General features: G+C 43.8%; 1 protein-coding gene across 2 annotated transcripts in view; it reads right to left on the minus strand.

The window, feature by feature from the left end:
* KMT2A (lysine methyltransferase 2A) overlaps positions 1 to 14,781 on the minus strand; it is a 41,793-nt gene that overhangs the window by 20,266 nt on the left and 6,746 nt on the right. Inside the window, exons 2-13 of one of the 2 annotated variants that reach the window (XM_053963205.1) lie at positions 13,265 to 13,334; positions 9,541 to 12,206; positions 8,096 to 8,273; positions 7,479 to 7,713; positions 6,363 to 6,427; positions 5,461 to 5,832; positions 4,771 to 4,844; positions 4,030 to 4,158; positions 3,068 to 3,181; positions 1,787 to 1,933; positions 1,438 to 1,533; positions 501 to 621 (exon numbers count right to left, since the gene is read on the minus strand). In XM_053963205.1, coding sequence (XP_053819180.1) covers positions 501 to 621; positions 1,438 to 1,533; positions 1,787 to 1,933; positions 3,068 to 3,181; positions 4,030 to 4,158; positions 4,771 to 4,844; positions 5,461 to 5,832; positions 6,363 to 6,427; positions 7,479 to 7,713; positions 8,096 to 8,273; positions 9,541 to 12,206; positions 13,265 to 13,334 — 4,267 coding nt within the window. Of the gene's footprint in view, positions 1 to 500; positions 622 to 1,437; positions 1,534 to 1,786; positions 1,934 to 3,067; positions 3,182 to 4,029; positions 4,159 to 4,770; positions 4,845 to 5,460; positions 5,833 to 6,362; positions 6,428 to 7,478; positions 7,714 to 8,095; positions 8,274 to 9,540; positions 12,207 to 13,264; positions 13,335 to 14,781 lie in introns of those variants that run through there. The other variant, XM_053963206.1, reaches the window with a different exon arrangement.

A 14,781-nucleotide genomic window follows, 5' to 3' on the forward strand; every position in this document is an offset into this window, starting at 1 on the left:
AAGAGCAAAATGAAAGGACAAAGATGACTAACAGGCAAGAAATGAGGTGGAACATTCAAGACTTAAGATTCTTCCTCAGAATGCCCTCTGAGGTTCAAAGGCATCATGTACAGCAACTGACACAAGGAACAACCATAGAAATTTAGCTTTTAAATTGCTTTTAGGTCAAAAGTGTTTTAAAATATCTTTTCCTCAACTGCTATTTGAAACCCTGGTCCAAAGGTGTGTAATAATTCCTCTATGTGGCAGAGTGTTTACATGCTGAAAGCTCCAAACTCTGACAAGAAAGCAGTGGTGACTTTGGTAAGCCACTGCACAGTGTACGATCCTGGCTCTGAACTGTTATGTGCACTTTCAGGCTCGACAACAACCAGCCTGCATTGCTGCCCAGACCGTGGCGAGCTCAGCTGCCATGCTGGCCCTCTGCCCACTCACACTGGCTGGTTCAAACCCAAGCAGCTGAGGAAGCTCCTGCTGTAAAGAATCACAACTATATGTACCTTTAGCAAAGAGTTTGGCACAATCATGACACAGGGAGAAGTCATGAGACCACTGTGCATCCCATCCTTTGCCCGGTGTTGTCGATCCACAGCTCTTGCAGCGAACACATTTGGTACATATCTGGAAAAAGAATTCATTTGGCAAGAATTACTTGCTTATATCCAGCAGTGTTTGTGCTTTCAACACATTTCATAATTTTTATTATTTCATGAATGCAGAAATGTTACCCAACAGAACAAGGAGTTTTAAATGCTGAAACTTTCACTGAAAAGAACCGAGCTCACTTCCTCCACAGTAAGATGGTGAGAATACAACAATAAAAAACACTAAACTGAATCACAGTATAGTTTTTTGTCCTTCATATTTGCACTGAAGAAAATATCACCTTTCCCTCACCTAAAACAGACGTAGTTGTGGCATTTCTTCTGATCTAAAATATACAGTCCTATTTTAACAGTTTTTAAACTCTGTACATTGTAGAAGGAAACATATACACAAAGTCTTAGTAGCAAATACACTACAGGCACTTGTTTAGAACAAAAGCTTGAAAGACACAAATTAGCAAATTAATCCAAATTGTCTCTCAATAAATTGTCTCTCAATACTGGTATCAATGGGTTTGTTAACAAAGTAAATACTTCCATTTTAAAGACCTTCTTCCATGTTACAGGACTATGACCAAAAAACTTACTATGATCTTATGACTTACTACAACTGAAAGAACGGGTAATCTCTCTAACAATTCTGCTTTCTCAGAGCATCTTATCAACCAGCCACCTCGCTATCTATTTCCAGATGTACCTTCTGATGCAATAGGCACCTTGCCTTGAAGAGATGAGGAACTGCATCAGAGCAAATCACCTGCAGATTTCTGCTCCATGGCATTGCCATCAGTTAACAAATGAATTATCCAAAAGAGAAATAAAAATCACTGACCCAAACTTTCTTCTTCTTGGTGGGTTTTGTTGGGTAGTTTGGGCCCAGGCACTCAGGGTGATAGCTGTTTCGGCACTTGTTACACTCCAGCAACTGCTACAGGAATAAGGGAAAAAAGCATTGGTACACACACCCTGCAAAGGGATGCAAAATCCTGGACTTTTTCATGTTTTATTGGATCCCCCATTCAGGTCATGAGAAAGAAGCTGCAATGGAGCAACTCAAGAGGCCTCCTCCCCAGCGCACAGAGACTCTGCTCCTGGCACATGCTTGCTGGCTGACCTCTGGATCCAGAGGAGCCCTGTGAGCAGTGGGGATGCTGCTGGGTCTCCCAGTGGTTTTGGGGTACCTTGGTGGCCTGGTGCTGTCTCCCACAGACGTGGCAGAACTTGCAGCGACGGCAGCACCAGTTCTCCAGCTGATCTTCCTGGGGCCGCTCGCTCTCCTCCAGGCAGAATTTGTGGAAGGGCTCACAGCAGACCTGGCAATATACAAACTGCAAGGGGGGAGAGGCAGGTTTTAGCAAAGCAGAAACTGCTCCAAGTTCCCAAACCAGCCCGCTTGTGTTCTAAACTATTTTGAATTCTGCTTTACCACTGACAGAACAAGATTTTAGGAGGGAAACCCTGTATTTCAGGTAAACCAAATACCAACTGGACAACTCACAGCCACCGGGAGTCTGGTACCTGTTAACTAAGTGCTTTGAGCATTGATAATGGCCTATAGGGCTCTTCAGGATCTCTCTCCCCCACTTCCTCTCTGCACTACAAGTCAATTACACCAGAAGACACACTTGGTGCATGAAGTGGGGACATGCAGAGCAAAGAGAGTCTCTCTCCCTCCGTTCAGCCCACTTTGCCATTACGAAACTCTTCTAGTTTCTCTGTATCCTGTACAAGGGTGGTCATATGAGAAAAACAATCATCCTCAGAGCACAGACACTGCAGGCTCACAGGGGACATGGGAATCATTTGTGCCCTGGGGGCCCCTGACTAAGAAGGGGGTAGCTCCGTGCCCCACAGGGCCTTTGTGGACCTCAAGTGCACTGATGCCCACATCCAGAACTTAACCCCCTTTTCCCCTGTCCACTCATCAGAACCGAGGCCCTCCTAGAGCAATAGCACCCATGTCAGCTGGTCTGAAGATGCTGAGATGGCACCTATCTAAACCAGGAAATGTATTTAACACATCTTGATCCAGCTCTTTAGGCAGCGCCAGAACCTTTCCAGTTATGTTTCTGTAACAGTTTACAGCTCTTGGCAGATATGGGCACACCTGGAAAAGTCAAGGCTGTCTAAAATCTGTTAGCACCATTGGGCAGTCTTTTGTATTTCAGGTTAAAAGAGAGCAAAATCCTGCTTTACATCAGACGTTGAGTTCCCAAATTTAGAGATATGGGTGCTTTCAAATATGCTCAACTCATACAACTCCAAAGAAAGCACCACTGAGGTTTCCAAACTGATTTAAAATACCTTGCACTTTAGTATCTGGGACAAATTCTAGCAAGGACAGATTTACAGGTATTATTTTAATTTCTTCTGGATTAAGGTCATTATAATTTTTATTTATTTATTTTTGTAACAATACAGTGCTGTAATTAAGTCATCAACAGCAGAACACAATGCTTTACCTCCACGTGTCCACTGCTGGCACAGAGAAAACACACCACCCTGGGAGTAATAGGTACCGAGGTGACGATGCCTAACCCACCCATCTCCCAAACATTCTCCACTTCACAGTCCTCCTGAAAGTACAAAAGGACACATCACCATGCAGAACAAGGCAATACAACATCAGTACAAAATGCTCACGCCACTGTTCAGTTCTGGGCCTGCGATTAAGATGCCTCAAACTGAAATAATTTCAACATCTACCTCAGTCTACTTTACAGTGTATTCTGGGAGAGTCACACCTCGGCGCTGTTCCTGCCGAGAGCACTCAATGGCATGCTAGAGCCTTCCTTCTAGGGAAAGCAAACCTAAGGAACAGGACAAGGCTTTTCACAATTGCACAAGTATTACTAGAAGTGAAATTTCAGAAGAATTATACTTTATTAAAGCTCCGTATTTGTATAAAACACTTATGAGATCTCACTATGATCTCCAGTATCAACACTTATAGATGAAAAATTATTAGGAAAATATTTTATTATTATTTCAACACTGTTGTTCAGAAATGTACATGAATTATCATTTTAAAACCCCAGATATACCCCAAACGTTGTGAATTACAAGTTACTAACATTTTCCCCAAATCTTGTTGGCTCAAGTTGTGGTAAGGTTTTAAAGTTCCATCTTAATGGAATAATTCTTCATAAACCTCAAATTCTTGCTCATCCTCACACATTGACAGTTAAGGTTTTAAAGCTTTAAGTGTCTCTTCATCCAGTACTCTAATTATAAGAAAAAAAAGGCATAACAAGCTTTTAAAAATCAACCAAGTGATTTGTCATGAAGCTCCTATTTTGGCAGTTCCCTTTGAAAGGTACAGACACACAAACTCAGCAGTTATTGCCAGCACTTTCAGGGGACTCTAGTTCCAGTGTCTGAAAGCCAGCGGACATTCAAATACTTAAAACATTTTGTCCTCTACCTTGAAATCCACTCGGATTCTGTGGACTCCATCTGTAGGTGGCTTTTGCTTGGAACTGCTGCCGTTAGTCAGAGTGCTGAGTAAGTTCAGTGTGCTGCTCTCTGGCTTGCTTAGAGGAGGGGGCTTTTCCTGGTCAAGCAAAGGAGCCTGCATTAATCCCAACTCTGGACGTCAGAACTTAATCAGCAGTTACATCCAATACCATAAATAATTTACAGACAAACCCCCGAATCAGCACAAAATTAACGAGTATTACAAAGCTGCAGGGAAGTGACCATTCTACTAACCATTCCCTAAGAGCATTCCATATGCAAGTACAGTCCTAATTCCATGTGCTTTACCATCACATTGTTCTTTCCTCAAGGCATGGGTTGGTGTTTGGATGCAGTGGGGCAACTCTGGGTATAAACAGGCTCTACTCACTTCTCCCTCAGATTTACTTAAGACAATTCTTTTTTTCCATGATCGAGCTATTTCTGAGACAAAAGTAGTTGCATTTTTTACGTAAAAGCTAGCCTCCACCCTCCAACACACAAATCTTAGATACCAAAGTAACCTCTGAACTGAATCTTAGGCATAGGCCATGGTTTTTGCTATCCATATACTGCCACAAGGGAAAACCTAACATCTTTAAGAACCAAATAAAAAAATCTGCAAAGGCTTAAGCAATATGGTTCTAATTTCTAGACAGAAGTTCCAGGTGCTTGAGATTTTACTGACTGTATAAAAAACAGTATTCACCTTTTCTTTTGGTTTCTGTTTCACAGGGAAAGTTGGACGGGGAGCAATTTTTTTCTGTTTGCTTTGTTCTGTGCCTAGGAAGGGGGGGAAAAATTATGAGTATTTCAAGTAACTAACAGCCACCTGTAGAGAAGAAAAGGGAAAAAAATCAGCTGGGTAATGTGCGATGAGTTTTAGACTAGAACTTTTCCACCCTCTTCTGTGGCTGCACCTCCCCAGCTATGAGCAGTTACTTTGAGGCAAGACTAGTAGAGAAGTTTGCTCTGCACACAATCTGGAGCATTGTGGGTGCAAAGCCACAGAAATCCCAGAGCTGCCTAGCTGGTGACTGTTCACACTGCTCTGCACTACATACAATAGTGGACTATACTTTTGTAGTAAAATATTAGATCCTCCTGGTTTCACATTCAGAATGGGAAGTTGATAGACTTAACAATTCTGAAAATACACTTCAAGACTGCCACGACTATACAGCTCAAGAGTCCCAACCAGGATAGCCATCTTTCTCCCTGCCCTAACATACACTTTGGCTCAATAAAAACGAAGTCAGTTCTAAGCAAAATTTCCAAAATAATCTGCTGAGATTTCAACACATCATAAAGCATTCATTGGGTTTAAAATGCACCAGCTTTTAGCAGTATTGCTACTGAACATGACTCAAGTGTATTGAGGATAAATAGTCCCATTTACCTATTTCTGGCTGGGGAGTCTGCTTTTTCTTGGGTTCAGAAGTGCTAAGTTTAGGTGCTTCTTTTTTCAAAGGTCCTGAGCTTGGTGGCTGAGGAGGAGGGAGCTGGAATGACTGGGACATCTGCTTGCCAGTCTTTCTGGTACCAGATGCAGGGACCTGTTTGGGCTCTGACACAGGAACGGAGGAATTTCCATCCTCATGCTTTTCCTCAACAGGCTTACGGGGAGGCTCACTGCTCTTCTTCCCAGAATTGTCTTCTCTTGGTACAACAGCCTGAGGAGCTTGTTTCTGTCCAGAGTCCAATTGGTTTTTTCCAGAATGGCTTTCTTTCTTCTCATTTGTCTTGGATTTCTTCTCCTTCTTTTTTGCAGCTAAGAAAAAGAAGCACAGATAAAGCAACACAAACAAAATAGTGTGACTTCAAATAAATTGCTGCTCTCTTAAAACAAGGATACAGACACTTTGATTCAGAACTTTGTCATTCTGTCATACCAAAGAAAAAACTGTACTCAAAAAATAAACTTGGCTTGTACTTCAATCCACATTCTCTCACACCCAGGGCCCCTATTTTGCAACAGCAATAAGTGACACCCTCCTGCAGTAACACAGATTCAGAGCTGAGGGCAGACTTTGTGAGGAAGGAAAAGGAAGTAAAAGGAAGGAAACAAACCAGTCCACTCAGCACCAGTCCAGTGCTGAAAGACACTGGCATGTACAATGTCTGTCAGTACTCACATCTCTCCTGCCCCTTGCACCTGCCACCAACAGTGCAGGCAGGTTGGCTCCCAGCAGAATAACCTTTATAAGCTCAGTGTAGCTAAAACACCACCACAGAGAGCAAAACCTATGAAAAGAAAAACTTCTGTCTTGTCCTATACTCAAGGCAAGTCTTTTAGCCTACCTTTAGCTTGCTTCTGGAGATAAGCTTTTGAAGGCATCCACTGTAGATTCTGACATTTCCTCATTCTAAAAAGAAACGACATGTCATGAAATCAGAACAAAGATGCAGACATTAAGAGGACAGTCTGTAAATATTCAACATCAAAACCTGAAAATAACATTATCAATACATACACTACTTTTGTTCAGACAAAACCAAGTACTCTTGGCATGAGACTGGATTAGGGGACCAAGACTTTTGCTAACTTTATTCAACTTTATTCCCTATTTGTCTTATTCTTGGCATAAAATGTCTTCTGTAGACTGGGCCAGGCTTTGTTTCTGCCTCCATTCCTGTAGCAGGGCTCATGGCTCTGAAACCCAGCCCAAAGCCTGGGCAAAGCTGCTGAGAGCAAGACTCCTTCCAGTCTGCAGAATGTTCTCACACAGCAATTCTCACAGCAAGGCTTATAAATAGCTCTTATACCACAACAATCTACTGGTGCCACTTTAGCTGGTGCCTTTTCAGACAGTTTATCTAGTTCTGGTAAAATCAATTTAATACCACAATTTAAAAAGTACAAGGTCCAGTCTAAGTGATACGTATAAAAAATGATAGAAGAAATCATGGAAGAGTGGTATTTCTTAATGATATCCAGAGACACCTTTGATCAAGGCTTAGGATCCAGAGATCCTTACCCTAACCCATTGATATACAAAGTATATATAAGCTAAATAAACACCAGCTTGAAAACACAAGCTCTTCATTAATGCAGTCTAGGAGAATAAGAGATAAATATTTATGTGCATATTGCCTTCCTTGCAAAATCCTGTACTGCTTGACAAAAGCCACAGATCTTACACCAAACAATCCCCAATACTCTGCCACTTCCATCAAACTGAGCAGAATAAACTAGAAGTGAACTCCAGAGAAAGAGTTCATAACTACTGCACCTTGAATTGTGGTCTTGACTCTCCAGCTGTTTACAGCCCTTTGCTTTGATCAAGCTTCAGACCAGGTCAAGGCTCAGTCCAAGCCCATGACACAGGGCAAATCTGCTGTTCCTGGCCCAGAGCGTGGGTACACTTATCCCGCTCAGAGCAGGGATTAGCTCAACAATTTCTCAGACACACTTACTTGCAGCACTGCTTCTTTATATTGCGCCCACCAAACTTGGGTTTGTCTAGACAGTTAGTGCAGACCCCACAGTCCTCTGGAACCTGACAGCCCGAACACTGCCCGCAGCGCCTGGAGCGCCGGCCCTTCTTCACCGGAGGCTCTTGCTGTGCCTTGTTCCTGGTGACCGGCTTAATGGGCTTGATAGGTGGAGCAACAGGTTCAGCCTCTTCTGAGCCAGCTATCGATGACTTATCTACCAAAAGAACATTTCTAATATGAATTTTCTGATGTCAAAGAATGATTCAGGAGTGTCTAATTTAGCCCATGAAGCCTAAGTTCATCTGCAGAGCCACAGAGATGCATGAGATTGTGTGCATACACATGTGTACACATGCGTGCACATGTGTATGCACACACGCTCCTCGGCAGAGCACGGGTTTGGTGCAAAACACACATATTTAACACAATTCCTAATAGCTTAAAGGATTAACCCTGTTCGAGTGGCACTGTAACACAGAGCCCAGAGCTCTTTAACTTACTTTCCCTGGTTAATCACTCGAAGTCCTCATTTAAAGCAGACAACAGAAGCTGAGTTTGTATGAACCCACAGATGAAAACCAGAAATCCTAACTCACCATCATTCCCCATGGAAGACAGTATCTTCTCCCGCTCTTCCCATGGTAAGGCACTCAGAGTGGGCATGTCATCAGGAAACACTGCTCGCTTGCGGCCCAGTGCAACAGCTGCTCTCCTGCAAACGTGTTTTATTCGTGGTCCTCGGACTGACGTTTCTGATGAATCACTCTCTTGCCCCTAGATTTCAGAAGATGAGAGCAGACAGTATTCCTAAGAAAGTTACCGAAATGAGACCGAGAAACATGCAATAGAGACTTCTAAGCAAATTGTATCTTAGCTTGCAGATTGTAAGAATCGGGATAAAAACAGACTTGGTCTTCTAAGCCTCAGTTATACAAGAAAGGATAAATGCAAGAGAACAAGAGTTTTGACTCAACTGGAATTACAAGGTAAGTCTCCATCCACTACTGGATGAAGCCACATTAACAAGGCACTGACATTAAAAAAAAAAAAAATCAGAGTTCACTGGAATTGGAGCAGCACTTGGTGCTGATTGATCCAGCAGAGGCCAGTAGTAGATGAGGTTGTTTGAGAGCTTTGCAGTTGCTGATGTTTCAGATGAGGGACTTGGGTTTACTGAGAGGCTAAACAAATTGAGCATTTTAGTGCAATTTTCCATGTTTTGGTAAGATTCTGGAATATCTCCCACTGAAAGAACTATCCCAAATAATCAACTGTGAGAATCTGGGCTTCTGCTACACCAGGCCAGTCATACAGGTGCATGGGCATCTTCATTTCAGAAACAAACAGCTGGAGGCTTCTCTATTTGAAATACGTACTGGTGATTTTCAACACTAGTGCTGTTACAAAAAGTAAAAGTTTAAATAAAAAGTATTCCCTGAAAACATATCTCACCTCCCTTTCTGGCAGGTAAAGAGGACTGCAGAAAAGGGTGGTTTTGGGGTGGGGAAGAGGGTAAAAGAGCAAAGTGGCAGGAAGCAGTTCCCCAAATCAGATGCAAAATTCCAATGGATCTTCCTCCCTCCTATAAGTGAGAGATCACTGCATAAAGTTAAAAAATAGGAAGATCAAGAAACAACTTTCCTTCAGAAGCCAACTTTATGCTCAGTGTGGCCCCCCAAGAAACCTCGAGGCCAAGACAGACACTGCATTTTGCTGGAACTGCACTTTTCAGAGTGAGTACTACTCTAGATAATTGCTTTGCTCAGATTTGTTCAGAGAAACCCAATAAGCAGCTATGCTGTACTGGTCTCCAAAATGCATGCAGCTCCCCTCTGAGCTGACTACACAGCAGCTCCCTCTTCCCCTCAGCTTCTGCCCAGGGCTTCTTGTTTTTGGGTCGTTTGCCATCTGTTGCACTAACAGCTGCCTAACTTGGCACATTAATTCTCCATGCTCAGTATACAAAAGCTATTTGTGACTTTCAGACAAGTTCAAAGTAAGATGCACTCTAGCAAAAAACCCAACTTGGAAAAAGGAGTACCTGTGCTTTTGGCTGATCTGCTTGTTTGAGAGACTTGCTCTTCTCAATCTTGTACAGCTGGGCTTTTGCCTTTTTCAGAAGACTGGCTACCCTCTTGTCAGTCATTGGCAGTTTGTCTGCTTGAGCCAACATAGAACTGATGGAGGAAGCAGAATGTTTAACAGTGCTTGATGAAGGAGCAGGAAGACGCAGAGCTTTTTCCTTCTCCAAAGATGGCACAGTGGGGCTGAGGTCTAGGTCTGATTTGTCCAGCCCCCCTCTACCTTTCTTGGATGTTTTGGTTTTGACAGCTGTTGTATCTGCCAGAGCAGCAGTGGAAACGTCTGCTGTGGGATCTACTGCTGTAGACTTCTTCCGCCCGGCAGGTTTTTTGGCAGATGATGATGCTGCAGCGTCTTCACTGACTTTTTCTTTGGGCATTTTACCTACAGGAAACAAAGCAGTGCTACTCTGTATTTCTGACCCTTTTCTCCTTTTCTCTTTCTTCGACTCCCGTTTGTTCTCTTTTTCTCTCTCTCTGTCTTTCTCTCTGCTCTTGTCCTTCTCCAGGCCTTTGTCAGCATCTTTATCTTTGGAGAGCTCTTCTGCTGCCCTGTCCTTGTTTTTGCCTCTCTCTGTCTGGGGACTTGATGTGAACCAGGGGAAAAGAGGAGTAGGGCTACCAGATGAGAAAGGCTCTGCTGGAGCACTCGTCTGCTTTCTTGGTCTCTGGCTTCTTTCTGCTGATTCCCCAGACTGCGACAGGGAATGGGAGGGAAAAGTAAAAGTTGAATTTAAGGCACTAGTGGCAAGAGAACTAACTGAAATACTAGTTAATGAGGAAGAGACAGAAGACTGTGGGGTGAGAGTTGTCAGGTCAGAGGTACTAAGCCTTCCGCTCCTCGTCCTCATGGAGTGCGAAGGAGATCTGGGTTCTGATCGGATGGGGCTGAATGCTTTCCTCTTCCGTCGCCGGGACGACGTGCCTGTGGCAGAGGTCCCTGTGGTGGCGCGACCGACTGACGAGGGCAAGGTTACAGACTCGAAGATCCGGGAGTGGGCCTCACTTGGTGTGAATCGTGGCGCTCGCAGCAGAGGACTTCTCTTGTGCATATCAAACCTGGCTCCAGAGTGAAGTGAAAAGAGACGTGTGGGAGCTGTCGCACCTGGTGTGGAGAAGCCAGATGCAAAGCCAACGTCCTCCGGTGTTAGCGGCGGGGGTCTGAAGTTATCAAATATCGGTTTGCGGATAAGACCCTCTTTGGCATATTTTGCTGATGAGAAGTACTGTGGCTCTGACCTGGAATGTTTCAGGGAGGTCCACCTAAATGTTGGCTCTCGCAGAATTGACTTTCGTTTCTCTTGCATCGGCGCGGCAGAAGCAGGAAGAAAGGGTGAGGCTAACGGTATGGTTGGAGGCATAAGCCAAGGGGTATGGTCTGAGATGCTTGAAGCAGGCTGCAGTGGTGGGGGGGGAGTGAGCAAAGGGGGAGGAGGAGAGGAGGAGGACTGCTGCTGTGGCATGCTTGGTAAGGCTGACAGCTTTTTTGCAGTCCTCTGGCCAAAACTTCTTTCTGTTATCGAAAACCTTCTATTTCTCCCATCACTGTTATCGTTTTCAGGGGACTGAGAAACAGGCAGGGGAGTGTGAACTTCCGGAGTATTGCTTCGCTCCTCAGAAAGCATCTGCATCTCCTCAGAAGCCTGGGAGTCTGTAGATGTATCCACGCTGGGGCTGCTGGACCGTGAGGAATCTGAAGACATCTGAGATGAATGTTGAGAAGCGGCGCTGGACTTTTCACTGGAGCCACAAGATGTAGTGCTGAACCTGCTGTTTGGTGTGGATTCTAGTCTGGATATTTTAATAGGAGGATCGTAGTCTTCATCCTCAATAAACCGTTTGGGTGTTTTGATAATCCGTGATGAGATTGCACTCACAACTGGCATGATGAACTGTCGAATATTTTTGAGCTGGGTTCTCCCCTTCCTGCCCTGCAGTTTGGCTGCTTCTTTCTCAATCTTTTTCTGTGCTCCCTTTTTAGCCCTCTGCAAGAGTTGCTTAGCAATCGCAGCATCCGTCCTTTTGGTGGAAGGTATAATCCTAACAGGCTTAATCCTGCGTGGACTCTGTCTGACAGCAGCCTTCTCTTCCTTCGTGAGAGGTGGTGTGCCATCCTTTTCTTTGCGAATCCTCTGGGGCTTCTCCAGCTGTGAGTTTATGACTAAAGTTGAGGAAGTCTTTAAACGCTCAGAGGATGGTGGCCTGCCTCTCCTGCGCACAATCTGAACGCTCTTCCTCCCAATCTGAAGTTTTGCCCCAGGCTTAAATTTAGATTTCAGTGGGGAAAGCTTACTAGTTCTTAACTTCTTGATTTTAGTTGCTTGCTGAAATGTAGTGGATGGTGATCTTTTGATTTTTTTCAGACTCTCTTTTTCTTCTTTGCTACCCTTCTGAATGTCCGAGGTGTCCTTCTCCTGTGACAATTTGAACTTCACACTTGTAAGTGCTGGAGGTCTTCCTCGTCTTTTTTCCCCATTCTTTGACTCCTTCTTCTTTACTTTCTCCATGGATGTGGTTTCAGACTTACTTGAAGGGGAACACACTGATGAAGAGTCTGACAGTACAGCTGAACTTCGGTCAGAACTGCTCCGGGGCCTCCCGCGAGGTTTCCGTGGACTAGATTTAACTGAGGGAAACAGAGAATGCAGGGAACATATTAAATTTCTCCAGGTGTGGGATGAGCATTACCCAAGTCACACAAGTATTTACTCAGTATCATTCATGCTGCCCATATATTGCCGAAACATTTCAGATAATCAACAAATAAAAATAGTTTTAGCACTACACGTAGAGAATACCTTCCCTACAAACGTCTCTTCCCACATAAAATACCACGCAGATGACTTGTTTAAAAATGCAAGCTAGTCTTTTCCCAACAATTATATATGCAACTGCACACACCCAGTACCAACCTCATGCTGGGAGGGAGCAATAAATCTAAAGGGCACATGCTACCTTTTAAACACATGAATTTTTACGTATTTTTTTAAGCAGCTCATAGCCAGTTAAAAGAAAAAGAAATCCTTCCTTTCGAGTGCCATCCATCTGCACTGCTAAGGGAGAGGTCAAGAGAGCAAGAACAACCTACACAGGGCTGATACAAGACAATTTACTAAAAACTGGCTTTAGCTTTGAAACACAGTTAATACTCAGCACTGACTTGGCCATCAAGCACAAGACTTGATTACCCACCTTGACCAATGCATTTCATTGCATTCTCACCAAGTCCAGCTATTTCAGTTCTGGATCTTCCCTTGCACTAGCAAGGAGCTCCACCACAGTTTGCTGCTGAAGCCAAGCTGAGCAGATGATTATGGTGGAAGAGCAGAGTGCTCCAGTGAGAGCATTTATTGACAACACAGGCAGTAATGAGTCTACTGAAAGATACTAAAATAGTCAAACCAGTTTCAGACCCTTACTCTTTAAATAGCTGCCTCTCCAGAACACTGACATGAGGTTTCAAATGCTGGTTTTATCAGTATAACTATTTTACTCAAACTTTCCCTGCTCCTTTACAGATCAGACAATAGAGAATCCAAAACTAACTGCATTGAATCTAAAGACTGGTGTGGCTTTTATGGTGGATGAGATCTGATGGAACCAACAGGAGAGGCACAGCAAAATCATCACAAAAGAAAACAGCAATCACAAAAGTCAACACCCAATCCTGCAACTTCAACTTACCTGTGGGGGACCTGGTGGGACTTCGTACTTTGACTTCTTCATCTGAACCAAAACCTAAAAACTGTTCATCCTGCAATGAGAAAGCAGATGGAAGTTTGAGAGCATGGATATTAATGCTGAAATGAACTCCACTGTGAATGAAGCACAAAAGGATTCTAGAGGATTTTCCTTCCCCAAAAAAGATACTGGCATTTGTTCTTCTAACAAAGAATTGCTAAAAAGGAAATACAACTTTTATATACACATACACAGCAACTACAGTTTACAACTACGGAACAATCAAAAAAAGTTACAGGAAAACAAACTACAAATATATACAGAAACAAACCCTTAATGCATAAAATCTGCTGCTCATATCAAACAACAAAGCTTTCCTCCTCTAAGCTATTATTTAAACCACCCTAAAGACACACTCCAGCAAATGAAGTGTTTCTGTGTATATTATTCTAGTACAAATGTAGCCCAACTTCCTGCAAACTTACGTAAATCCTCTCTTTTTAATTCCCTTCAGACTTGGTCTTAAGGAGAGATGAAAACCTGATTTCTTCTGTGAAGCTCTTTCCTCTGAAAGTGACATGAGGTAAAAGGCTTGCTGTCCACAGTGAGGCATGTGTAGCAGGAGTCTGTAGGTGTCAATCCAGTTAATCTGCCACTCAAATGTGTGGCATCTTTTGAACATCTTTTTGTTTATATGTCATTACACCCTTCCTAATCCATTTTTACCTCAAGTATTTAGTTGGCCAGTCTTAACTTTCCTATGAACTTTGGAAACAGAGATGCCACTTGTTGTTTATCCTTTCAAAGCGCTGTGCAATGTGGCTACTATGCTTTAAGAAGGGCAGGCACTGCAAGAACAGTATCCTGCAAGTGAGAAGGGACAAGACTCTGAAAGAAGGTGGTGAGCTGCACAAAGAAGTAACACCATTTCTTTGTATTTTGCCTCATTCTTTTCACATGGAATTCCAACTTCATCTACTTACAGGGAAGATCAGGAAGAGCATCTCAATGAGTGACACCACAGTCCAAAAGACAAAAAGGAGCAAGGCTTTAGACCAAAGTATTTCTCAAGATCTTCTGCTGGAACAGGGGGTGGCCCTGCCCCTCCTCACATCCATGCTGCCTATCTGCGCTTTGCACTTGCAGCAGAGATGACAAGAAAACCAGAAAAAGCAATGATAAAGCAACATAAAAGAAATAAAATTATGCCAGAAGACATTGCTTCTGCCTGAGAGACCTTGCATCACACAGAACCCCCGAAGGCCAGTCCCAGAAAGGGAGAAGCTACTGCTTCCGAACTTCAGTCCTGCAGCACTGCAACTGAGCAAGAGCAGCTGCGGGAGTGCCCAGCTGCCCACTCCAGCACTGCGGATCAAGGAGCAGAGCCGACACGCCTGCCTGCCCCTGCCTGCCGCTCCAGAGCACGTGGGCTGCAGCAGGATGTAAACATCGCTCAGCCAGGCAGCACTGCCTCCGTGGGCGTGCGCAGGGAAGGGGTCCCCAGCCCTGACAGACGGAGA

Source organism: Vidua chalybeata, chromosome 23 (genome assembly GCF_026979565.1).
Source record: "Vidua chalybeata isolate OUT-0048 chromosome 23, bVidCha1 merged haplotype, whole genome shotgun sequence".
In the NCBI taxonomy this organism is placed as follows: Eukaryota; Metazoa; Chordata; class Aves; order Passeriformes; family Viduidae; genus Vidua; species Vidua chalybeata.